At 36.3% G+C, this 27,980-nt stretch overlaps 1 protein-coding gene across 1 annotated transcript in view; it reads left to right on the top strand.

The window, feature by feature from the left end:
• CENPE (centromere protein E) overlaps positions 1-27,980 on the top strand; it is a 77,028-nt gene that overhangs the window by 25,681 nt on the left and 23,367 nt on the right. The window contains 24 exon segments of the mRNA XM_052642002.1: positions 1,345-1,419; positions 1,638-1,757; positions 4,193-4,315; positions 4,402-4,567; positions 4,962-5,116; positions 5,614-5,928; positions 6,038-6,310; positions 6,447-6,605; positions 12,708-12,911; positions 14,951-15,109; positions 16,924-17,214; positions 17,338-17,496; positions 19,026-19,200; positions 19,203-19,280; positions 19,283-19,311; positions 20,588-20,872; positions 21,034-21,192; positions 21,414-21,695; positions 22,124-22,411; positions 23,407-23,565; positions 25,047-25,205; positions 26,167-26,457; positions 27,073-27,231; positions 27,637-27,927. Coding sequence (XP_052497962.1) covers positions 1,345-1,419; positions 1,638-1,757; positions 4,193-4,315; positions 4,402-4,567; positions 4,962-5,116; positions 5,614-5,928; positions 6,038-6,310; positions 6,447-6,605; positions 12,708-12,911; positions 14,951-15,109; positions 16,924-17,214; positions 17,338-17,496; positions 19,026-19,200; positions 19,203-19,280; positions 19,283-19,311; positions 20,588-20,872; positions 21,034-21,192; positions 21,414-21,695; positions 22,124-22,411; positions 23,407-23,565; positions 25,047-25,205; positions 26,167-26,457; positions 27,073-27,231; positions 27,637-27,927 — 4,554 coding nt within the window.

The following is a 27,980-nucleotide window of genomic DNA, read 5'->3' on the forward strand; positions in this document are numbered from 1 at the left end:
ACTGACATCCTTTTGAAACTTACTACTACTCTTCTGTGTTTTTGATGGACTTCCCTGGTGGCTCAGACGGTAAAGCGTCTGCCTACAATGCGGGAGACTGGGTTCGATCCCTGGGTCAGGAAGATCCCCTGGAGAAGGAAATGGCAACCCACTCCAATATTTGTGCCAGAAAATCCCATGGACCGAGGAGCCTGGCAGGCCACAGTCCACAGGGTTGCAAAGAGTCAGACACGACTGAGCATGAGCACGGCATGGCTAATTATATTAAAATTAATTCTACCTATTTCTTTTTACTTTTAATAGTGGCTACTGGAAAATTTTTAATTATAAATTTGGCTCATATTATATTTCTACTGAATAATGCTGACCTAAAATAGAAAAATGTCAAACTAGCAGTAGTCTGAAATCTAAAACTAGATAGGACTGAGTTATTCTCCAGAAGATTTTATTTAAATGAGATGCTATTTTTGTAAGTCCCTTATATTTGGCTAAAAGTTGCTTTTACTCTAATGACTCATCTGATTATGAAGATTAAGGAACTCTAAAGGATAATACATTTATCTTTGTTAAACTATAGTTTACTTGTTTTGAACACTAAAGTTTCTGGTACTTAAATATTTAATGCTGCAGGTATTTCAATCAAAAAGAAACTTCAATAGAAATTCTCGTATCTTTACGTAATCGTTATACTTTTAGACAGTTGAACAATATAAAGCAGTAACACCGTCTTTCCAGTATTTAATGTAGAATAAACCAACAAGGTAATATTTCATGATCCCATACATATCTCTGTAGCTTTGGTGAACAGTAAAATATTATAAAGATACCACTTAAAACTGTCATAATCCAAAACTAAATTTCAAGTCACAACTCATTAAAAGTATGCCAGTATAAAGCTAGGTAGATAATTTATCAAAAGAGAGAAAAACCTTATAAAATAAATACACTCTGCACTTAACCCAAAACAAAAATCTATTAAAAGTATGTTTTTTTAAGAGTTTGATTACCACTATGTCTTCTACAAATGGTGGGTGCTAATTGGCTTTTGACGTTATTGTAGCTTTATTAACAGATGACGTAGCTATTTTGGGGTCATGCTTAGGCTTTTTTTCTTGTTTGTTTTGTAGGGTGTGGGGATTTTTTTGTTTGGCTGGAGAGTTTGGGGTTTTATTTGTTTACTTTTAAATAATGAGGTGCTTTGTTGCAGTAGCTTGAACAGTTGCTTTCCCAGTCCTTCTTGCTGTGTTGGGTGATTCTAGAGCGGTGAATGAATGCTATCTTTTTTTTTTTTTTTGCTTTATTAACTGTTGGTTTGCTCTGTTGCCTATTCACATGCTCTTACAGATGCAACTAATTCATGAAATTTCCAACTTAAAGAATTTAGTTAAGCATGCAGAAGTATATAATCAAGATCTTGAGGTGAGCATTTATGTTGATATTTCTATTGATAAGGAGCCCAAACTGTAAAACATCTATGTTTTAAATATGATTTCAGAAAATAGAGGGAATTATATTTTTAAAATCTCAACTCTTTGAATTTTGCTATCTACTGATTTAAACTATTAAATGTAAGTTCTTTTTAACTCCTTAAAATTGAAACCCATTTAAATTGTTTCATTCTCCTTAAAATGTTTTAGAATGAACTAAATTCAAAAGTAGAGCTGCTTAGAGAAAAGGAAGACCAGATTAAGAAGCTACAGGAATATATAGAGTCTCAGAAGTCAGAAAGTATGAAAATGGACTCATCATACTCATCGGTAAAAGTCAGATTTATTTTGTTGTATCATCATTTTGACATTTGTAGTTATACTATCATCATCATTGCAAATATTTATACTGAGCCTACGATGTGCTGGTTGTTGTTCTAATTGTTTTAAGTATAGTATTTAATCCTATGAGAGAGGCACAATTAATATCATTTCCATTTTATGGATAAAAACCAGAGTTAACAGTACTATCCTTCAATCGAATTTAATAAGTTAGTGATGAACTTCCAGTCAGTTCAGTTCAGTTCAGTCACTCAGTCGTGTCCTACTCTTTGCAACCCCATGAATCGCAGCACGCCAGGTCTCCCTGTCCGTCACCAACTCCCAGAGGTCACTCAAACTCACATCCATCAAGTCGGTGATGCCATCCAGCCATCTCATCCTCTGTCATCCCCTTTCCCTTGTGCCCCCAATCCCTCCCAGCATCAGAGTCTTTTCCAGTGAGTCAACTCTTTGCATGAGGTGGCCAAAGTACTGGAGTTTCAGCTTTAGCATCATTCCCTCCAAAGTACACCCAGGGCTGATCTCCTTCAGAATGGACTTGCTAGATCTCCTTGCAGTCCAAGGGACTCTCAAGAGTCTTCTCCAACACCACAGTTCCAAAGCATCAGTTCTTTGCTGCTCAGCTTTCTTCACAGTCCAACTCTCACATCCATACATGACCACTGGAAAAACCATAGCCTTAACTAGATGGACCTTTGTTGGCAAAGTAATGTCTCTGACTTCCATTAAAAATCAGTAATTAAAAATTTTTTTAATTTTTTTCAATTGCTTTATACAAATGCATGGAGAAATATATAATCGGTATCTTCAGGTAAGCAGTTGACATTGATTAGTAATTAGAACTGTAAAACATGTAATTGAGCATTATTTCATAAATTACATTAATTCTATTTCATTAATATATATATTAATGTATTCTCATTATAATGAAGTAACTATTTTAACAGTTTGATACTTTTCATCAGAAACTGTAGCTGTAGGTTATTTTGGTCAGTATAAGATCATGCTATTAAACAGTAATGAATCCTATGGTGGAATTAGCTTTTTTTTCCTATTTTCTTTCAATTCACTTGATTACTTCAAGAAAGTATCAGTTGAATTTGAGTTTTTAGCTCTCTTTTTTTAAAAGGCAGCAATTTCTAGCCAGAAATTTTAGATTATTAGCTGCTTTTGTTCTTCGTTTGTTTGCATTTGAGGTTTTCAGAGTACTTCTTGTTATCCTCTATTGGTACTCTTTTATTACCTTTTGTTAATGGCAAATGATCTTTTTGAAAGTGTTCTTATTGTTCTAAGGCCTTGGAGAGAAAGACACTTTCAGATCCTGGCGTGTCTATTGATAGAATAAGAATTCCCCACCACCACCACCTTTTTTTTTTTTCTAAATTTTTTTGGCTGTGCTAGGTGGCATGTGGGATCTCAGTTCCCCAACCAAGGATCAGATCCAGGCACCCTGCATTGGAAGCTTGGAGTCCCAACCACTGGACCGCCAGGGATGACTTTGCCCATTTTATAAATTGTTGTTTATTTCTTTCTCTTTATTCATCCAGTTCATTGATTCATGCATGCACCCATTAATATTTTGCCAAGGACATATGGTTGAATTCAGGTATGGCTGAAGTCATGTTAAAATGCCACTTCTTTCTAAAAGTGAGCTAATTTTTTTTTTCATATTTATCAGTCATTTCCTTTTTCTCTTCTGTGAGTTGCCTATTCATATCCTTTCTCTATTTTTCTACTGAATTATTTGTCTTTTTTTTAATTTGTTATTAAACGTCCTTAATTTTAACTATTAAGTACACACCTGTCATGTTTTGCAGAGAGTAACTTTAAAAAAAAAAAAAACAAAGACTTCCCTGGCACTCCAGTGGTTAAGACTCCACACTTACACTTCAGGGGGCACAGGTTCAGTCCCTGGCAGGGGGACTAAGATCCCACTTACCCTGCAGCATGACCAAAACAAAACATAAACAAAGAGTAAAGCAGAAAATAAAAATACACAGAAAACTCTAACAGGCTAGGTGAGCAACAATTATGTTATCCTTTCTAAACAATAGCAGAATTATTATAGTACTTCTACACGATGCATGTATAATTTTGAAACATTATAGCTAGATTTTTTTTTTTTTTAATTTTTCTCTTTTGGCTCCATTGCATGGCTTGTAGGATCTTAATTCCCTGACCAGGGGTCAAACCCAGCCCCTGGCAGTGAAAGCATTGAATCCTAACCACTGAACCCCTTAAAATTCCCTAAAATATTTTTATTATGAAAAGTGTTATTCATTTTTATCTATTCTAAAAATACACTTGGTAATTTGCATATTGTAATCATTTTTCATTTCTTAGGAATAACATATATGTATATATTGGCTTTTCCAAATCTAACAAAATTAGATTTCACTAAATCCTTTTTGTCATGTGTAAAGGAAAACACTGAAGACCTAAAACAAATGAGACAGACTCTGCTTGATGCCGAAACTGTAGCTCTTGATGCTAAGAGAGAATCAGCCTTTCTTAGAAGTGAAAATCTAAAGCTGAAAGAGAAAATGGTGAGTGATTTTTGTAATATTTACAATAACAGTTGAAATTCATTTTACAGTACATTTCTGTGAATTTACAGTGTTTCTCTCAATAGAAAGAACTTGCAAGTACATGCAAGCAGATGGAAAATGATACTCAGTTATATCAAAGTCAGTTGGAGGCGAAAAAGAAAATGCAAATTGATCTGGAGAAAGAATTACAATCTTCTTTTAATGAAATAACAAAACTCACCTCCCTTATAGATGGCAAAGTTCCAAAAGGTATTTTATCATTTCAGACTTACCTCTTTGCAAATCTGTCTTTATATAGAACAATACCTAAAAGATTTTGCAGCTTTATTCCAGTGATTAAAAATCCATTATTCTCTGGTGTTTTTAATTGCTTAATGTTAAATGTTACTGTCATTTGGTATCAAAATTTATAAATGTTAAATCATTTATATCAGACATTAAATCAGAAGAGTTTAAAAATTATTTCTCAAATAAATTGAACCCAATCTTGGACAAGGTGATTAACTATTGGATTAACTATTTGCCTACACTGACTCTTTCTTTAATAAATTTTATACAATCTGATTAAATAATCTAACTACATGCATAATTTAGATTGACCCAATAATTGCAAGCTGTTTTAAACTTATTAAAAATTTTCTAGATTTTCTGTCTAATATGGAATTGGAAAGAAAAATAACCCATCTACAGAAAGAATTGAATAAAGCAGTCGAAGAAAATGAAACTTTGCGTAATGAAGTTAATTTGCTGTCAGAATTGAAATCTTTACCTTCAGAAGTAGAAATGCTAAGGAAAGAGGTAAACATATTTTCAAGAAAACAACTCATGATATAAAAACCTTTGCGAAGTACCTTAAATATTTTGCCGTAATTTATTATAAAGTGCCAGGCAAGAGACTATAAATGTTTGATTCAGTTTGTTAGCGAAAGAAATACAAGTAAAATTCTAAGAAAAATCATGCAATGCCTGCCTCATCAGAAAGACAGAAAACATTTTAAAATGATAGGTAAGGATTTAAAGACACATCCTGATTGTGTTTCTACTGAGTGCCCTTCTGTGTGCAATTGTTATTAGAACCAGAGATTAGAAAGCAAAGCTTTGAAAGTAAAGTTAAACAGGATAATATGTGTTAAAGAGATATGACAAGAAAAATATTGCCATTCCTCAATCAAACCTTTGTTTAATTTCAGTGTCTTTGATGGGGAGGGAGTAAGGTAAAGAAAGTTTTTTTCCTCAAAACTGGTCAACTAAATCATATCTTGCTTTCATAGCTAAATTTTCTTTCTTTTCCATAGATATGTGATAAATCTCAAGAGCTCTATATAGTAACATCAGAAAAAGACAAATTGTCTTCTGAAGTAGTTGATAAGGAAAGTAGAATTCAAGGTTTACTTGAAGAAATTGGGAGCACTAAAAATGACCTACCAACTCCCCAGTTGAGTTGTGAAAGCACTGATGAAGAATTCCAACATGTTAAAAATCACCATATTGAATTTGAGCAAAAGTATAAGATGGTCCTTGAAGAAAATGCAAAATTGAATCAAGAAATAGGAAATCTCTCTAAAGAAGCTGAAGAACTTGGGTTAAATTTGGAGGCTTTGAAGACAGAGGTTAGTGCAGGACATCCTCTAGGGAAATGATCGTTGTTCTGGGGGTTTGCTTCCATATATATGTCGCAGAATGATCTGCTTTTCACATTTATTTTTTCTCATCTTAAAGCTCTCTCACAAAACCCAAGAACTTCAACAAAAAACAACTGAGACTCAAGAAAGATCAAACGAAGTGGAAGAGCTGAAGAAACAATTAGAAAGTAGGGAATCTAGACTGCAAATGGTAGAAAACGAGAAAACACTGATTACTGAGAAACTTCAACAAACATTAGTAGAAGTAAAAACCTTAACCCAAGAAAAAGATGATCAAAAACAACTCCAAGAGAGCCTACAAATTGAGAGGGACCAACTCAAAAGTGACATTCAGGAGACTATAAATATGGTAAGGTTTTGACTGAACTTTTGAAATCTTAGAGCCTCTTTAAAAACCTTTATTATTTACAATCAAGCAGTAACGGTAAAATTATTTTCATTGTTTCACATTCTAATGAAAATTGTTTTCTATTTCTCTGACAAAGAATATAGACACCCAGGAACAGCTACGAAATGCGCTTGAGTCTTTGAAACAACACCAAGAAACAATTAACGTGCTAAAAATGAAAATTTCTGAGGAAACTTCCAAGAATTTGCATATAGAAGAAAACTTAGAAGAAACTAGGGATGAATTTCAGGAAAAGGTAAAGAGTGTTTCTGGTCAAAGTTATCATAAAACCTTGACACTTAAGTATATAACCTTAACCTCAAACACTAAAGTACATAATGGTAATCTCAATCTTTATTAGTCACAGTAGTAATAACTCAGAATAATTTACATGCTTAAGCCTAATGTCTTTGAAATAACTTCAAATATAACTGCTTACCATCAATTTGAAAAGGAAAAGACAAAAAGTACTAACTCAGATTTTGAGCTGACCTTGTTTCTGAGACCTGATATAATTTGCACATCTTCAGAACTCACTGAAGTCTAAGAGTGTGAGAAAGATTCTGTGCTTATTATGACTAAAATATTTGTTTTATGTTGGATTTTGTATACTTTCTGTTTGTTTAGAGTTTGCTATAGGATCAACCTGTATATCATGTTTGTGTCTATTTCTAGGGTTTCGGCCTTAATTTTACTCTTAGGTGCTTAAATCTTACCTTAATTCATTCTGGATAGTAAGATTCATTTTGCCCTGAGACTTTAGGAGAAAAACTGCTTTAAAAAAAATAATACTTAACTGATTATTCAGTCAGTTACGAATTTAATTATATGCATTGGGATGCTAATGGTGATTTTTTTTAAAGGGAGGCATATTAGTCTGCTAGGGCTGCCATAACAAAATATCACAGACTGTTTGTAAACTATGTGTTTATCTTTGCAGAAATGTCTGTTCAAGTTTTTGCCCATTTTTAAGTTGGTTTTTTGTTGTTGTAAGAATTCTGTTTTTTGGATATTAACCCTTTATCAGTTTTATGATTTCCAAGTATTTTCTCCCATTTCATAGGTTGTCTTTTCACTCTGTTGATTGTGTCCTCTGATGCACAGAAGTTTTAAATTTTTATACAGTTTAAGTTAGCTTCTTTTTTTCCCCTCTGCCCTGACACACAATATTCCGGTGCTGGAAAAGGAGCTTCTCTTCTCTCTCCTATGCTTAAGGCCTTTCACTTCCTCTATTATCTCATGTTCTCAACTTATCTATAATTTGAATCAACCGTGGGCCAAAGGTTCTTGACCTTGATTTGAAGTTTATAACTTCTGCTTTCGTAAGGGGAAGGTTTTATGAATAGTTTATTTAGAATAAGATATAATAATGTATATCTACTTTAAAACTAATCCAATCATAGTGCCCCATGAGAAGGAGGCCTGGAGAAGGAAATGGCAACCCACTCCAATATTCTGCCTGGAGAATTCCATGGACAGAGAAGCCCATGGCGTCACAAAGAATTGGATACGCCAGAATGACTAACATACACACACATGAGGAGACAATAAATGAGAAGTGAGGGAAGTTATACTCATTGGGACCACCTGGCTTCTGTAGTATTATGTTCATGCTAGAAGCTTCCATGGTGACAAAGGGTCTGATGGGATTTTCGGCACCATTCTGTTTATTAGAGGTCTTGAAGTCTGTGCGGGAAGGCTGAGATTACCTTGGTCCAATGATAACCATATTCATGCTGGAATCATCCATGTAGATAAAAGAGAGGGTCCAGGAATCTCCTAGGACCCCTCTATTCTGGGCACCACAGAGGTCTATTAGGAGGTCTGTCAGAAATCCTCTTGTAGTGCCCATTTTCAGCCTACTTGATGTCTCTCTCTTTGGAAATGCAGTTTCTCTAGTGTGTCTCAACAGAAATTAAATTTTACTCATAACCACAGTAGCTGAAATATTTCCTAGTCTGAGTTCAGTTTTTAAATGTACCTTGGTTATCATAATAGAATACTTTGTCTCAGTCTTCTTTGTCTTTGTAGATATTCCTTTGTTTAGGAGTAAAGATTCAGGAGTGTGAACTATAGTATCTGACAAACTGGTCCCAAAGCCTATATGTTCCCCACCTTAATTTCTCATATAGTTAGCTCCGCGCTGTGCAACATTGTCAGAAGCTCATGAGTATTGCCAGCACTTAAGAGGGTAACTAAAGAAAGGTTGGTTTGTCCATATCCACTCTAGAGAACAAAGAAACTACTAAAAATACTAATTTGAAGTTTACATAATAGTATGGGGAAATGCATATGATCTACATGAAAAAGATAAGCTACAATGAATCCGATATATGTAAATTAATTATGATTGCTATGCTTTTTAAAAGTTAATGGAAAACACTGGAATGAAATATTCCAGAATTCTAATAGTGGTTGTGTTGGTAACATTGATGATATTTTTTCTCTTTATTTTTCAGATTTTTTTCTAACATTAATTATAGATCTTTATAAAAACTTTTAAAGACATATGTGACCAGTATGGAGTTGAATATTTATTAGACTAGTATAAAGTTATATAGTAACACCTAATTTCATGGCAACAATTGTGATGTTAGCCTTAGTCTCCTTTTACCAGGGACTTCACGTTTTAAGTTACATTTGATTAAGACTTATTATGGATAAATGAATTTATAAATTTGCTTTTCTTAAGCAGTAATTGAAAATTATATATTAAGAAAAGATGAATTATACTATTATAACGTGAGATATATTTCTACCAAAATTACTTTGCCCTCTACATGTATACTTACAATGGCACATACTTACCATTGTAAGTAAGTATGCACTACCTCTGAAAATGAAAGTTGGGAATATTCTTATTGGGATTAGGGAATGATTTCCAGCTTTTAAGGAAAGAAATAAAATGATAGAGCTCAAAGTAGCTTACTTTTTCATAAAATCTGGTTAACCCATCATACATAAAGATAATTGTTAATTATCTATAGGTGTTTCAGTTCAGTTCAGTGGCTCAGTCGTGTCCAACTCCTTGTGACCCCATGAATCGCAGCACGCCAGGCCTCCCTGTCCATCACCAACTCCCGGAGTTTACTAATACTCAAGTCTGTCAAGTCGGTGATGCCATCCAGCCATCTCATCCCCTGTAGTCCCCTTCTCCTCATGCCCCCAATCCCTCCCAGCATCAGAATCTTTTCCAATGAGTCAACTCTTCACATGAGGTGTCCAAAGTACTGGAGTTTCAGCTTTAGCGTCAGTCCTTCCAAAGAACACCTTTAGAATGGACTGGTTGGATCTCCTGCAGTCCAAGGGACTCTCAAGAGTCTTCTCCAACACCACAGTTCAAAAGCATCAATTCTACAGCACTCAGCTTTCTTCACAGTCCAACTCTCACATCCATACATGACCACTGGAAAAACCATAGCCTTGACTAGATGGACCTTTGTTGGCAAAGTAATGTCTCTGCTTTTGAATATGCTATCTAGGTTGGTCACAACTTTCCTTCCAAGGAGCAAGCGTCTTTTGGTTTCATGGCTGCAGTCACCATCTGCAGTGATTTTGGAGCCCCCAACAATAAAGTCTAACACTGTTTCCACTGTTTCCCTATCTATTTGCCATGAAGTGATGGGACCAGATGCCATGATCTTCGTTTTCTGAATGTTGAGCTTTAAGCCAAATTTTTCACTCTCCTCTTTCACTTTCATCAAGAGGCTTTTTAGTTCCTCTTCACGTTCTACCATAAGGGTGGTGTCATCTGCATATCTGAGGTTATTGATACTTCTCCCGGGAATCTTGATTCCAGCTTGTGCTTCTTCCAGCCAAGCGTTTCTCATGATGTACTCTGCATATAAGTTAAATAAACAGGGTGACAATATACAGCCTTGACGTACTCCTTTTCCTATTTGGAACCAGTCTGTTGTTCCATGTCCAGTTCTAACTGTTGCTTCCTGACCTGCATACGGATTTCTCAAGAGGCAAGTCAGGTGGTCTGGTATTCCCATCTCTTGCAGAATTTTCCACAGTTTATTGTGATCGACACAGTCAAAGGCTTTGGCATAGTCAATAAAGTAGAAACAGATGTTTTTCTGGAACTCTCTTGCTTTTTCCATGATCCATTGAATGTTGGCAATTTGGTCTCTGGTTCCTCTGCCTTTTCTAAAACCAGCTTGAACATCAGGGAGTTCGCGGTTCATGTATTGCTGAAGCCTGGCTTGGAGAATTTTGAGCATTACTTTACTAGCGTGTGAGATGAGTGCAATTGTGCAGTAGTTTGAGCATTCTTTGGCATTGCCTTTCTTTGGGATTGGAATGAAAACGGACCTTTTCCAGTCCTGTGGCCACTGCTGAGTTTTCCAAATTTGCTGGCATATTGAGTGCAGCACTTTCACAGCATCATCTTTCAGGATTTGAAACAGCTCAACTGGAATTCCATCACCTCGACTAGCTTTGTTGGTAGTGACGCTTTCTAAGGCCCACTTGACTTCACATTCCAGGATGTCTGGCTCTAGGTGAGTGATCACACCATCATAATTATCTTAGTCATGAAGATCTTATAGTTCTTCCGTGTATTTTTGCCACCTCTTCTTAATAACTTCTCCTTCTGTTAGGTCCATACCATTTCTGTCCTTTATCGAGCCCATCTTTGCATGAAATGTTCCCTTGGTGTCTCTAATTTTCTTGAAGAGATCTCTAGTCTTTCCCATTCAGTTCTTTTCCTCTATTACTTTGCATTGATAGCTGAGGAACGCTTTCTTATCTCTCTTTGCTATTCTTTGGAACTCTGCATTCAGATGCTTATATCTTTCCTTTTCTCCTTAGCTTTTCACTTCTCTTCTCTTCACAGCTATTTGTAAGGCCTCCCCAGACAGCCATTTTGCTTTTTTGCATTTCTTTTCCATGGGGGTTGTCTTGATCCCTGTCTCCTGTACAATGTCATGAACCTCTGTCCTTAGTTCATCAGGCATTCTATCCAGCAGGTCTAGTCCCTTAAATCTATTTCTTTCTTCCACTGTATAATTTAGGTCATACCTGAATGGTCTAGTGGTTTTCCCCACTTTCTTCAATTTAAGTCTGAATTTGGCAATAAGGAGTTCATGATCTGAGCCACAGTCAGCTCCCAGTCTTGTTTTTGCTGACTGTATAGAGCTTCTCCATCTTGGCTGCAAAGAATATAATCAATCTGATTTCGGTGTTGACCATCTGGTGATGTCCATGTGTAGAGTCTTCTCTTGTGTTGTTGGAAGAGGGTGTTTGCTATGACCAGTGTGTTCTCTTGGCAAAACTCTATTAGCCTTTGACCTGCTTCATTCCATATTCCAAGGCCAAATTTGCCTGTTACCCCAGGTGTTTCTTGACTTCCTACTTTTGCATTCCAGTCCCCTATAATGAAAAGGACATCTTTTTTGGGTGTTAGTTCTAAAAGGTCTTGTAGGTCTTGATAGAACCGTTCAACTTCAGCTTCTTCAGCATTACTGGTTGGGGCATAGGCTTAGATTACTGTGATATTGAATGGTTTGTCTTGGAAACTAACAGAGATCATTCTGTCATTTTTGAGATTGCATCCAAGTGCTGCATTTTGGACTCTTTTGTTGACCATGATGGCTACTCCATTTCTTCTGAGGGATTCCTGCCCATAGTAGTAGATATAATGGTCATCTGATTTAAGTTCACCCATCCCGTCCATTTTAGTTCTCTGATTCCTAGAATGTCAACATTCACTCTTGCCATCTCCTGCTTGACCACTTCCAGTTTGCCTTGATTCATGGACCTAACATTCCAGGTTCCTATGCAATATTGCTCTTTACAGCATCAGACCTTGCTTCTACCACCAGTCACATCCACAGCTGGGTATTGTTTTTGCTTTGGCTCCATCCCTTCATTCTTTCTGGAGTTATTTCCCCACTGACCTCCAGTAGCGTGTTGGGCACTTACTGACCTGGGGAGTTCCTCTTTCAGTATCCTATCATTTTGCCTTTTCATACTGTTCATGGGGTTCTCAAGGCAAGAATACCAAAGTGGTTTGCCATTCCCTTCTCCAGTGGACCACATTCTGTCAGCTGTTAAGGTAGTTCTTATTAGTGATCAGGCACAAGAGCACACACTGGAGCCAGAGCATTGGGTTCAAAACCTAGTTATTCATCTCTGAGTGACCTTGGGCAAGTGACCTATCCTCTCTGGGATTATTTCCTCATCTGTCAAATGGAGATAATAATAGTACCTACCTCATGAAGTTATAGTGAAGATTAAGTATGTCAATATATGAAAATATTGTGTGATATAAAGTAATATGTATTGGCTATTTTTATTATTATTATTAAAAGTATTGTTAACTAAGAAATTCTTTACTGTATTTATATTTTAGATGGTTATCATAGATAAAAGCCAAAATTTGGAAACCACAAAAACTCAAGCTCTGATCACAGATGCTGCAGATAATGAGCTAACTGAGCAAGAGAAAAAGATATTTTCTTTAATACATGAGAAAAATGAACTGCAACAAATGTTAGAGAGTATTACAGCAGAAAAGGAGCAACTGAAGACAGACCTAAGAGAAAACATTGAAATGGTAGGATTAAGCACTGTAAACTTTGTTCGTCCTTGTATACTTTAAACTTTTACAATTTTATTGAGGTATATCTTACATGCCATGTGATAAATGTAACAGATGCAAGTATACAGTCTAATGACTTTTGACAAATATCTCTATTGTGGACTTTCCATTTTCATCAGGTCGTGGAACATCATCCCAGAATGTTTCCTTGAGCCCTGATCTACTCAATCCCAATCTTAACCTCTGCCCGTGTAGTCACTATCCTTATGGTTTTTACCTTAATCATTTTGTCTCTTCTAGAAATTCATACAAATAGAATCACATGGCATACACTCTTTTGTGTCTTCTTTCTGTGTGTGCATGCTAAGTTGCTTCAGTTGTGTCCTACTCTTTGCAACCTTTGGAGCGTAGCCTACCAGGCTCCTGTGTCTGTGGGATTCTCCAGGCGTGAATACTGGAGTGGGTTGCCATGCCCTCCTCCGGGGAATCTTCCCGACCCGAGGATAGAACCCTTGTCTCTTATGTCTCCTGCGTTGGCAGGCAGGCTCTTTGCCACTAGCGCCACCTGGGGAGCCCATGCCTTCTTTCTGCTCTCCTGCTCATTGCTGGGTAGCATTCCATTGTTGGAAAGACTACAGTTTGTTTAGACTTTCTCCTGCTGGTGGAAATCTAGATTCTCTTCACTATTTGGCTGTTTTGAATAATGATGCTGTAAACATTCATAAACAAATATTTTTATGGAGATTTTGTTTTTTATGTCTCTAGGATAAATATCGAAATGGAATAGCTGGATCATAGGGAGATATATATTTAACTTGCTGAAAATTTACTAGGTTGATTCCCAAAGTAGTTGTACAATTTTATATTTCTGTCAGCAAATTGAAAGAATTCTGGTGACTCCACATCCTCACCAGCACTTCACAGTATTGTTGTGTTTAATGTTAACCATTCTGTTGGGCGTGTGCCTCATAGTTTTCATTGGCCTTTCCCTAATGACTATAAAGATATTGGACATCTTCTCATGCTTACTATCCAGTGTTCTTGCCTGGAGAATCCCAGGGACGGGGAGCCTGGTGGGCTGCCGTCTATGGGGTCGCACAGAGTCGGACACGACTGAAGCGACTTAGCAGCAGCAGCAGCATGAGATTGCTTATTGGCCGTTGTTTATCTTTTTATAAATTATTTGTTGTGTCTGTGATATGTAATCTTTTTCAGTCTACAGATCTTTTCCATATTTCCTTAAATTTGTTCCTAAATGTTTCTTTTATATATGCTGTTGCAGTTTTTTACTTCATTTTTAATTGTTTATTGTTAATGTTTGTTTGCAAACCTGCTTTAGTATTTTTTTCTAAATTTAGAGATAATATAATGTACCTAGAATGAAATTAATACTTTGAGAAGTTTGCTATGGATCAAAGTAGCACCTGACCTGCTGTGTGGTTTTCTGTGTTTCTTGGGATTGTCTGTTTGGTTAGAATTATTGACTGTAAGTAACAATACAGACAAAAGTCATATTCATTTATCAGTCTCTGGCTTGAGATGTTTTTGTGACTTAAGAATGCTAAGTATTCTTAAGAATACTTAAGGATGTTACTGTTTACGCTTAATAACTTGGATTAGTCCACCTCCTGCTACCAAACAGTGCTGCCATTTTGACCTTGCTATTAAGCAGTGTAAAATCAAAGCCATTCCAGCATATGAAAAGACCATAACCATATATAGATATATAGATGTGTCTCATATTATCTGTTGTCAACAAAAGCTTAAAAGTGTCTTTTGGCTTAGGAGTAGAAAATGAGCAAATCTCTCATGATAAAATACTAAACCCAGTTCTAATTCTCATGATAGGAATGTAAGGTGAGCAATGAAGAAACAGTATTTAAAAAATCAGATTCTTGCTATTTATATGATTAAAGCCTCACTTTTTAAATTAATCTTTTCCGATATAGTTTGTCATGATCTCTTCATTTTTTGGCTAAAGTAAATTCTGATTTTTAACTGATTTCTTAAATGTGAGTATTATTTTGATCTCAACTTTTAAAAAAAAATTCTAGACCATTGAAAACCAGGAAGAATTAAGATTTCTTGGAAATGAACTTAAAAAACAACAGGATATTGTTGCACAAGAAAAGAACCATACCATTAAAAAAGAAGAAGAGCTTTCTAGGACCTGTGAAAAACTATCAGAAGTTCAAGAAAAACTAAAGGAAAAGGTGACTTTTTAAAGTTATCTTCCTGGTCATTTTTCCTGACTAAATTTTTTACTTATATAATAAATTTGATTCCAGTAAACCTAAATTCCAGAAATAACCTCTCAGATGAACACATCTTAATGGACAATATTTTGGACAGTTTCAACTCCTACTGAGATGTTAACCAATATCCTTTGTGATGATTATATTATTTTGGAGTCTTTAGATGGGGGAAGGCCTTCAGTTTTCTAAACAAGTCATTTGATATATTCGTTCATCAAGTGCTTATTGAGCACTACCATAGCCAGGCACTCTTCTGGGCTCTTGAGATACATTGGTCAGCAAAACAAAGATTCTGCCTTGTAAAGATGCATTAGTCTTGCTCTGAAATGTGAAATTCATCTCTACAGTCAGCCCTCTGTATCTGCAGGTTCTGCATCCATGGATTCAACTAGCCACAGATCAGAAATATTCAGAGGAAAAATACAGAAAGTTCCAAAAACTGAAACCCAAAATTGCCACACTTGGGCAACTATTTACATAGCATTTATATTGTATTCAGTATCATATGTAGTCTAGAGATGAGTTAAAGTATATGAGAGGATGTGTTTAGGTTATATACAAATAGTTGTCATTTTATAAAAGGGACTTGAGCATTCATGGATTTTGGTAACTGCAGAGGTCCTGGAACTACTCTTCCATGGGTAACAAAGGATGACTATATTATCACTTAGATATTTTCAATAAGATGCTATTGTAAAATTTGTAGACAAGCCTAAGACTCTCGTAATAATTATATTCCCCAAGTAATTCTAAAATGCATCCACTGAGATCTTTCTGTATATTCTGGAAGCAGTATCACATTCATTACAGATAATATATAGTCATTTCCATTGCGCTTATATATATTTTTTCCTAATATGGATTCTCTTAATTCTCATCCCTTTTACTATAACCTAATTGAATATGTTAAAATCTAATTTCTATTTCATATTCCTCCTAAAGAAGGGAAATCATTGAGCGTATGTAAAAGTTAATGCTTCATTGTTTGTTTGGGCCACTTCATATGGCCCTCACTAGAAATGAAGGTAAATTATTCAAGTTTTTAAGAGACGTGGAATTATAGTTATTTGGCACAGTAATGTCTGCATATTTAATTAATCCCTTCTGTTTTTTAGTTTTTCTCATTTTCACCTTCTTCCTTAATTAACCTAGTGGCACTGTGTTAGTTTCCTAGGGCTTTTGTATTAAATTACCATACACTTGATGGCTTAAAACAACAAGAATTTATTCTTTCACAGTTCTGCATCTTAGAAGTTCACAACCACAGTATTGGCGGGACCAGGCTCCCTCCAAAGGCTCTAGGGAAGAATCCGTTAATTCCACTTCCTGTCCTTGACTCCTAGCTGACGTTGGTGTTTCTTGGCTTATGGCTACAGCGCTCCAATCTCTGCCTCCATCTTCATAGGACCTTCTCTGTGTCTCTGTGTGTCCTCTTGTCTCTTATAAGGACTCCTCACGTTGGATTTAGGGCCGACCTTAATCTAGGAGGATTCCTTCCCAGTCCTTAACTAATCACATCTACAGAAACCCTATTTTCAAAGAAGATCAGGTTCTCAGGGTCTGGGTAGACTTGAATTTGGTGTGGGACACTATTTGACCCACTAGACATCGTACCTAAAAAGTTATTTTACTTTTAATACCCCTTGTCTGCTTATTTTGGAGTAGTTGACAAGGCTATGATAATGATTATTTCAGTTTGCAAAGTAGATTGTACATAAGAATTTTAAGAGAGTATAGACAAAATAGTAATTATAAAAACTGTATTTCTTAAGAGCCAACAACTGCAAGAAAAACAGCAGCAACTGCTTAGTGCACAAGAAGAGATGAGCGAGATGCAGAAAAAGATGAATGAAATGGAAAACTTAAAGAATGAACTAAAGAACCAAGAATTAACATTGGAACGTATAAAAACTGAGAAGATAGAGTTAGCTCAGAAACTTCATGAAAATTGTGAGGAAATGAAATTCATAACCAAAGAAAGAAATGACCTAAAGAAATTACAGGAGTCATTTGAAGTAGAGAGAAATAAGCTTAAAGAACACATAAGACAGATTGAAGCTACAGTAAGTCATGGCCTTTCCTTTCATCTATTAAATGTTTCTTTAAAGACTGAGTCAATTGGAAAGGGGGCGGCAGTGTGGATGATGTTCTCACAATTATTCTTTAAATCTCACTTCCTAATAAAGGGTCTAGAAACAAAAGAAGAACTACAGATGGCCCACATGCACCTAAAAGAACACCAAGAAACTATTGAAGAACTAAGAAGAGACATTTCTGAAAAGACAGCTCAGATAATAAATATACAGAAGAACTTAGAAAAATCCGGTACTGAACTGCAAGAAAAGGTTTGTGCTTTCTTCTTTCCATCCTTTCTTCTTTTCCTACTTTCTTTCCCTTTTCTTTCTCCTTTGAAGGAAAAATAGGTAGTGAATGGGTTATAATTGAGTAATATTTATTGAGTTTTTAATGTATCGGGTACAGTCCTGGATTATAGAAATAAAGTGGGAGCAAGGTGGACAGATCCTCTGCAGTCACAGAACTTATTTTGTAGTGGAAAGAGATTATCAATAAACAAGCAATCAAATGATCAGGATAATTTATGATAATAACAAATGCTATGGAGAAAATGAAACATAAACTAGACCAACTTATGTTAAAAGCCAGTTGTGTGCTAAGTATTGAGACTATGGATATGAATAAGACATTGTTCTTTTTCCCCAGTATGAGCATATAAAAAATATTCTCAATTCTAATTTAATAAATGCAGGAATATGATATGCAAAGTAACACAGTAACACTAGTGATCATGGAAAGAGGGAATCAATCTTTACACATAAAAAATTTGTTAAGTAGCATTAGAATTCATCTGAGAATGAGGCCATTCATTTATTGGGATATAATCTGCTCAGTTCTTAATTTTCTCCTGTTGTATTTGAGAACTAATATAGAAATGAATCAGTGAAATGGAACTAGTATAGAAATGAATCAGAACTAGTATAGAAATGAATCCAAAATCACTGCAGATGGTGACTGCAGCCATGAAATTAAAAGATGCTTGCTGCTTGGAAGAAAAGCTATGACCAACCTAGACAGCATAATAAAAAGCAGAGACATTACATTGCCAACAAAGGCCCATCTAGTCAAGGCTATGGTTTTTCCAGTGGTCATGTATGGATATGAGAGTTGAACTATAAAGAAAGCTGAGCACTGAAGAATTGATGCTTTTGAACTGTGGTGTTGGAGAAGACTCTTATGAGTCCCTTGGACTGCAAGGAGATCCAACCAGTCCATCCTAAAGGAAAACAGTCCTGAATATTCATTGGGAGGACAGATGCTGAAGCTGAAACACCCAATACTTCGGCCACCTGATGCGAAGAGCTGACTCATTTGAAAAGACCCTGATGCTGGGAACGATTGAAGGCAGGAAAAGAAGGGGACAACAGAGGATAAGATGGTTGGCTAGCATCACCAACCTGATGGACATGAGTTTGACCAAGCTCCAGCTGTTGGTGATGGACAGGGAAGCCTGGCATGCTGCAGTCCATGGGGTTACAAAGAGTTGGACATGACTGAGCGACTGAACTGAACTGATAAAAATGAAGCATGCAACTGATTGGATTAATAATTTATTGATAAAGTGTACTTTGGATATAAACTGGAGAAAAAGAAAATTGTGACAGAATATGACTAGCAGTCATGAATAGATTGAGTAGGAATCAAGGGAAAGTGAGTAAATAGGAGTTTGTGGTCCGTGGTAGGCCATGAAGGTTTAAAATCACTTCCATTGCTGTGGAGAGTATCCTCATCTTTTACCTTTAAAAATTATGACAACATTGTCTAGATAGTATCCTTAGTATTATATGACTATCGCAAGATCCCAGTGCTTCATGAGGAACAGGAGCTATTTCCTAATGTGAAAGAAATCACTGATACTCAGGAAACAGTGGATGAGCCAGAGCTGTTGAAAGCACAATCCAAAGCCAGAGATTCAGCAACACTAGCAAGTATAGAAGTGACAAGTCTCAGGGTGGCTGCAAAACTTCAGGAAAGTCACAGGAGATAAAATCTCTCACTAAGGAAAGAGAGAATCTTAAAATGACAATAGAAGCACTTCAGATTGAACGTGACCAACGGAAGAGATGAGAGAAACTTTGGCTAAAGTATGTCTCATCCTTTCCTCCCATTTAATAAGTGTTTTATATTTTATAAGTGAGAAAGAGAGCATTCATAGTTATAATATTCCTATCAGTTTTCTTTAAGTATCTCTTAATTACGAAGTGATTGGAAATAGAACAACTAAAAACTGCTCATAAATACTAAGAAACTATGCATAATGAAGGAAAATGTTTCAGGGAAGATACTTGTTTTCTTAAGTATTGAAAATGATTTAGAAAAAGCAGTGTTAAATTACAGGAAGGGATAAAGTCCAAAACACTGTTTTCTTCCTGTGTTTAAACTTACTTCTCCAGCATCCCATAAGGCATTACCATTTCCCTCACCGATCCAGTCAGAAATCTGAGAATCAACCCTACTACTATCCCTTCCTCCCCACTCCCTCTATAATCCAAGAATCAAAACCTTGTTGATTTTAAGGCATGTGCCTATGTGTGAAATCCTCCCACTCTTCTCCGTATTCTGTCATAATTTTCTTCTCCAGTTTACATCCAAAGCACACTTTACCAATACCCTAATCCAAGCCAGGATTCTTTCTGGCTGTCCTGCAATAGCCTCCTAACTGGTCTCTCCATTCATTTCATACTTCTGTAATTCATTCCCCATTCTGTGCCAACGTGATGTTTTCGCCTTAAAACTTTTTCATAGCTTATTATTGCTATTAAATGACCCTGGATCCCAGACCTTGCTGGTTTCTACCCCTGTTTCATCTACTCTTCCTCCTGTTCATTGGGCTCAGGCAACTCTAGTCTATTGCTCTTCCACATTTCACAGCTTTCAGATGGTCTAGTCTTCCTTTCTGTAGTATTTCCATACTCCTCTTTGCCTAACAAGTGCTCTCAGCCTTTGTCTCTCAACTGAAGCTTTCCATCCCCCAGGAAGCCCTTCCTAATCACTCAGAATAGATTAGGTTTGCCACTGGTACCCTGAAATAACCCACCACCTCTGTTTGGTTAAGATTTGATATAATATGTATTTTTCCTTCTAAAATGTATAAGTCTCAAAAAGGCCAATCATGTAAAGTCTCATTTACCATTTCATCTCCAACTTCTAATATTATAGGATACTAACAACACAATGAATACTCAATAAATGTGTTAAATATCTGAATAATGGGAGAGTGGGTGAGAGGAAATATTGTTCTGGAAATGAGCTGTTAAATCCCTGATTTCATTGTTTTAGAAAGCATCCTTGTTTCTTTTCCCAGAAAATGAAATAAAGTATCTCTGGGTATCAACTGTATCATTTTATGATTCTCTTTAGATCCAAAGATCTCAAGACAAACAAGAACAGTCCTTCAATATGAAAGAAAAGGACAGTGAGACTAAGAAAATAATGAATGACATGGAGCAATTGAAGGACCCATTCAAAGACTCAGCACTACTAAAGCTAGAAATGGAAAAGCTCAAATTGTCTGAAAGACTTCAAGAAAGTCATGATGAAGTCAAAGCTGTAGCTAAGGAGAGAGCTAACCTTCAGAGGCTACAAGAACTTCTTCAATCTGAAAAGAACCAACTCCAAGAAAACCTAAGAGAAATGGCAGCTAAAGTAGGTGTCATTCATTTTCGTGTGTGTGTGTGTGTGTGTGTGTGTAATATTCTGTAAGCAGATATCTTGGTAAAAACTAAACCTCTGGGGAAAAGGAATTTGTTACCATGTAATGATTATAATGTTTTCAAATTTTCTTGCAATTTCTTTTAATAATAAAGCAACTAGAAACTGAAGAGAAACTTAAAGTTGCTCATTGTCACCTAAAAGAACAGGAGGAAATTATTGGTGAACTAAGAGCGGATCTATCAAAGAAAGAAACTGAAATATCACACATTCAACAGGAATTGGAAACAGCAAATGATAAATTACAGAAAAAGGTAAAATGGGAGTAAAGGAACAGGGGAAGAAAATTTAAGGGAGGTAGCTAACTAGATTACAAAGACTACTGTTTACTTCCTAAATTGTTTTAAAAAGCATCCTAAATTTTTTTCCTTAAAAAAAAAAAAAATATATATATATATGTATACACACACATATATAAGCACATGTTTTTATGTGTGTTTGCATGCAAGTATATTTTTGGCTTTTTCTGTTTTAGACTCAAGAGCTTTATGAGAAACAGTTTATTACTGTCAAGGAAATCAGTGAGACTCAGGAAACAATGAGTGAACTGGAACAGTTAAAGGAACATCTCAAAGCCAAAGGCTCGTCACTACAAAGAAAAGAAAGCGAGAGGCTCACGTTGACTGAAAAACTTCAGGCAAGTCAGGAAGAATTAAAAACCATAATTAAGGAAGGAGATGAACTGGAAAGGATACAGGAGGCCCTTCAAAAGGAAACAGACCAACTCAAAGAAGACACTAAAGAAATTGTAGCTGATGTAAGTTACCCTCTTTTGATGTTTTTTGGTTATAAAAGTAGTGTTGAGGTGATAATGATGATGTTCACTACTAAGTTAGATTAATTTTCCTGGAATCATAAAGGAACAGAAGATCAAAGCAGAACTAAAAGCTACTTACATTCTCCTGAAGGAGTACCAAGAAACGATAATGCATGAAATAGTTCAGAGAAGACAGATCAGGGAACAGATATCCAGAGAGTCTTAGGGAATTCAGATACTGACAGGCAAACGTAGGTCTCGTGTTGTTTAGAAAATGGCATCCGATTATTGTGTTCTGCATATCCCTTAAGGAAGAAAATAATACATACATTAAACTAAAATATAAAGAAGATTGGCATAATTATAGAAATAGTTCTTTTTCCTAATATTTTCTGCCTATGTCCTAACTTGCTTTATAATTTTCACAGATTCAAGAACTTCAGGGAAAAGAACATCAACTTCTTGAGATGAAGGATGTCAGTGAGACTTGGGAAAAAATACGTGAAATGGAAAACTTGAAGAAGCAACTTGAGGCCCAAAAGTCAACTCTAGAAAATATAGAATGGGAGAACATCAAGTTAACTCAGAGACTCAATGAAAATATTGCAGAAATAAGATCTGTTACAAAAGAAAGAGATGACCTTAGGAATATGGAGGAGACTCTCAAAGTAGAGGTAGACCAGCTCAAGGAAAACCTAAGAGAAACAACAAATAGAGTGAGTTACCATCTTTCACCCAACTTGTAAATGTGAAATCGTGTCCTAAAAGAACTGTGATTGATAGCGTTGGTGGAGATGTAAAAATGGTCCAACCCTTGGGGAAAATTGAAGGGATGGATATATGGTGGTGGTTGTTGAGTCCGACTCCTTGCAACCCCATGGACTGCAACACGCCAGGCTTCCCTGTCCTTCACCATCTCCCGGAGCTTGTTCAAACTCATGTCCATTGAGTTGGTAATGCCATCCTACCATCTCATCCTCTGTCATTCCCTTCTGCCGTCTATCTTTCCCAGCATCAGGGTCTTTTCCAGTGAGTTGACTCTTCAAATCACATGGCCAAAGTATTGGATCTTTAGCTTCAGCATCAGTCCTTTCAGTGAATATTCAGGGTTGATTTCCTTTAGGATTGACTAGTCTTGATCTCCTTGCTGTCTGAGGGACTCTCAAGAGTCTTCTCCAACACCACAGTTCAAAAGCAACGTTTCTTCCACGCTCAGCCTTCTTTACGGTCCAACTCTCATATCCATACACGACTACTGGAAAAAACATAGCTTTGACTATACAGACTGTTGTTTACAGTAACCCCCAAAATCCAATTATTGCTGTTTATCTGCGTATATTAGCATAATTGTGCAAAGATGTTTATGGACAGATATTCATTGCAGCAAGTTGCAATAACAAAGCAACCCCCCTCACCAATAGGAAAAATCCTCACTGTCCATTAGACTGGTTGAACAAAAATACAGCACATTCAGACCATGGAATACCAACCCATAGGTAAAGAATGAGATAGAGCTGATTAAAAAGTTTCCGATGGGAAAAAGGAGTCAGAGTACCTAGAATATATTGACGTCCAGAAGTTACTTTTAGAGGATGAGAACTGAGAGGCCCAAGGAGGGAGGGGAATTCTTGCTTCTTACCCTATGCCTTTCCTACATATTGTTGAATTGTGTTATTCTGAATGTATTCTTTTTCTTTCTCTAATAATAAAGGACCTGGAAAGACAAGAGGAACTAAGAACTGCCCAGATGAATCTGAAAGAGCACCAAGAAACTATCGATAAACTCAGAGGAATTGTTTCAGGGAAGACAGATGAAATATCAAATATCCAAATGAATTTAGAAAACACAAATATGGCCTTAAAAGCACAGGTATTTCTTATAACAGATTCTAAGTAACTGAGAGTTTGAATCAGGTCTTTTGTGTTATGAAATAGGGTATGAGTTTGCCAAATGCTGAAAATAAATAGAGATTTTCCTATTCAATTTAGAAACTACTTTTTAACTTTCTCTCTGTATCTGTCTATATCCTAACGTACTGTTTGATTATCTCAAGGTCAATGAACTTCAGGAGAAAGAACATCAACTTCTTAAGGTGCAAAATGATCTCAGGGAAAATATGTATCAAACAGAGCAATTGAAGAAGCAATTAGAGACTCAGAATTCAATCCTGGAAAGCACAGAAACAGAGAAGTTAAGGTTGACTCAGAAACTCCTTGAAAACGTTGAAGAAATAAAATCTGTTAGTAAGGAAAGAGATGACCTAAGAAGAATGGAGGGAACCCTCAAAATGGAGCGAGATCAACTCAGGGAAAGCCTCAGAGAAACGAAAGCTAAAGTAAGTTACACTTACTCCTCTTGCCAGCAAGTTAATGTGATGTTTTCCTTACATCAGTGAACCCTTCTTTGAAATGAGTGGTACTTTTGGTGAGAGTTAACAAGATACCACCTTTTAGGCAGGTAATTTGGTATTGTTTTTGAAAATTTTAAATTCTGTAATCAGCAGTTTCTTTATGGGCTTTACCCTACATGTACATTTACTCAATTAAGAAAAAGTAAATATGTGTGTGTGTGTGTGTGTGTGTGTATTCATAACACAAACATACATACCGTAAAGTTGTTCATTACAGCAATTTGTGATTTAAAAAAAGATAGGAAATAACCTAAATGTGCATCACAAGGAAACCAGGTAAATATATGCAGTAGGCCCAGGTGTGGAGAAAGAAATGGCAACCCACTCCAGTATTCTTGCCTGAAAAATCCCATGGACAGAGGAGCCTGGTGAGCTACCGTCCATGGGGTACAGAGAGTGGGCCATGACTGAGCACATGTCCGGGTGTCACAGTGGTAAAGGAATCCACCTGCCAGTGCAGGAGACGCTGGAGATGCAGGTTCAATGCCTGAGTTGGGAAGATCCCCTGGAGGAGGAAACAGCAACCCAGTCCAGTGTTCTTGCCTGGGAAATCCCATAGAGGACCTGGTGGGCTACAGTCCATGGGATCGCAGAGAGTTGAACACAGCTGAGTGACTGAGTGCGCACATACAGCATGCATGCAACCCCTGAAAACGAAATAGATTTGAATGTTCTAGTACGAAAGCCCAGAGTAAACCTTAGGGGGAAAAGCAAGCTGTAGAAGGCACATGTCTAGCATGTTCGCCTCTGAAAAATGTGAGTACATTGTGGGGAGGTGAGGCCAGGGGAAGCACAAACCTACAGTTTTCTAACACCCTCAAAGCTGTGGAGGAGGGAGTAAGAAATTTATCATTTTTACTAAGGAAATACCGTTTTCATTAAAAAGAAAGTAGTGAACACTAAGCTATGTTGTTCCTGGTTTTTTTTCCTATTAATTAAGGATCTGGAAAAACAAGAAGAACTAAGAATAGCTCACTTGCATCTGAAGGAGCACCAGGGAATTATTGATAAACTCAGAGGGATTGTCTCTGAGAACGCAGAAGAAATATCAAATATGCAAATGGATTTAGAAAATTCAAATGCAAAATTACAAGAAAAGGTATTGAGGGGGGTCATGGGGCTTATATGTTCAAATACCCAATATATTCCTAGAATAAAAAGTAATGCCTAAAATCCTTAAGGGATATAAAACACTTCTGCCACATTAGAAAGCAGCTTGGTAGTTTTTACTAACCCTGAACCATATACCTGCTGTAGCCCAGAATTTTCTGTCCTTGGGTATGTACCTAAGGAAAAAGAATGCATTCTTCCACATAAAGACGTACAGGAGTGCTCACAGCAGCTGCAATCATAATTGCGAAGAACTGAAAGCAACCCATATGCCTGTCAACAGGAAAATTGATATTTACACTGTGATGCATAAGTTTAAAAATAGGCAAACGAGCTTATGTTTGCCACAGGGTAAGAGTGAGGGGAAAGGATAGTTAGGGAGTTTGGGATGGACTTGTGCACACTGCTATATTTTAAATGGATAACCGACAAGTTCTTATTGTATAACACAGGGAACTCTGCTCAGTGTTATGTGGCAGCCTAGATGGGAGGGGAGTTTCGGGGAGCATGGATACATGTTTATGTGTGGCTGAGTCCCTTTGCTGTCTACCTGAAACTGTCAGATCATTGTTAATCAGTTTGACTCCAATATAAAATATTTAAAAGACAACAAATAAAATTTTTTAAAAGCAGACAAACTGATTTGGATGAAAAAGGTCAAAATAGTGATTTGTTCTAGGAAGAGCACACAGGTAAAGTAAGTGTTCTATATTTTGATCTGAGTTTTAGTTACATAGCTGTATGCATTTGTTGAGTATAGCTGAGCTGTATACATGTAAGATTATATGTAGTCATGTATATTATATCACAAAAGACACTAAATCCTGTATGAAATTTTACAGCACATTAATGAGTAAAATGGGATAACTATTGTCTTAATCAGTTTAGAAACTATTCTTAATCCTTCCCTAAAAAAATGATCCAATTAATCCTACCATGATTATCTTAAGGTCCAAGAACTGAAAGCAAATGAACAGCAACTTTTTAAGTTAAAAGAAGAAATTAGTGAGACTAAGAAAAAAATGTATGACATTGAGCAACTGAAGAACGAATTTAAGTGCCAGAGTTTAACTATGAACAAAATAGAAATGGAGAACTTAAACTTGGCTCAGAAGCTTCATGAAAACCTTGAAGAAATGAAATCTGTAATGAAAGAAAGAGATAACCTAAGGGGGCTAGAAGAGACCCTCAGACTGGAGAGAGACCTACTCAAAGCGGACCTGCAAGGAAGCACAGCTAGAGTGAGTTGTCCTCCTCCTTCCTGCCAAATAACCGTTTTTATTCTAAGAAGTTTGAAAATAATCGATGCTATTCATGAAAATTTAAATGTTTTAACCTTTCAGGGAGACAGTTTGACAATAGCATTTTAAAAATTTATCAACATAGACATTTGGTACAGCAGTTCCACTTGTAGGAATTTATCCTACCAGTATATTCACATGTATGGGCAGAAATACAACAGCATTCACTGCAGCACCATATGTGATGAACAAAATCAGAACCAATCCAAGTGTCTGTCAATAAGGCACTGGATAAGTGGGGTTCGTCTGTATACTGGAAAACTAAGCATAAGAAGAGGACACTCTTTACATGATACTGATTTAGAAAAATATCCAGATGGTATGAAATGTGGAAAATAAGTGGCAGAGTTGAGCATGGTACAGGACTGGGATGGGTGAGGCTAGCGTCAGGGCCTTAGACTTTATGTCCCTCTGAACTGTTCTAATTTAGCAGTGGCGTGTTGGTTATTTCTAACTGTGAATATGTATTTCTTAAGATTTGGTTTAGCTAATTCATTGTTAAGAAAAGGTAATGTGCCTTTATCTCATATTTCTCAATTTCTTCTGATAACAAAGGAACTGGAGACACAAGAACAACTAAAAATTGCTCATATCCATTTGAAAGAACACCAAGAGACTATCGATAAATTGAGAGAGAGAGTTTCAGAAAAGACGTCTCAGATTTCACATATTCAGAAGGATTTAAATAAATCAAAAGATGAATTACAGAAAAAGGTATGCGTTGTTTTGTTCTTTGAGGGAACATGTGCATGCTAAGTCACTTAAGTTGTGTCCAGCTTTTTGCGACCCCATGGACTGTAGCCTGTCCACGGGATTCCCAGGCAAGAACACTGGAGTGGGTTGCTATTCCCTTCTCCAGAGGATCTTCCTGATACAGGGATTGAACCCTGTGTCTCTTATGTCTCCTGCACTGGCAGGCACATTCCTTACCACTAGCACCACCTGGGAAGCCCCTAACTCTGGGGGAATAACTGTCCAAAATTATTTATGAAATGAGAAAGGACATAGATACAGATATGTCAATATAAATATATATGTATGTATACCATAAATAGACACTATTTTACTTTCTTTAAGGAATTCTGTTTGTATTCTAACTTGTTTTATAATTGTGTCAAGATACAAGAACTTAAGAGAAAAGAGCTTCAACTTCTTAAAATGAAAGAAGATGTCAGTAAAACTCATAAAAAAGTGAATGAAATGAAACAATTGAAGAAGCAGTTTGAGGCCCAAAATTTATCTATGCAAAGTGTGGAAATGGATAATTTGCATTTGACTAAGAAACTTTATGAAAGCCTTGAAGAGATAAGAATTGTAGCTAAAGAAAGAGATGAGCTGAGACAGATAAAAGAGTCTCTCAAAATGGAAAGGGACCAATGCAGAGAAAAATTAAGAAACCTGCTAGCTAGAGTGAGTTCAGAATCATTCCCTATCTAGTAACTATAAGAATCAAGCTTTTTTTG

This window comes from Budorcas taxicolor, chromosome 6 (genome assembly GCF_023091745.1).
Source record: "Budorcas taxicolor isolate Tak-1 chromosome 6, Takin1.1, whole genome shotgun sequence".
Classification (NCBI taxonomy): Eukaryota; Metazoa; Chordata; class Mammalia; order Artiodactyla; family Bovidae; genus Budorcas; species Budorcas taxicolor.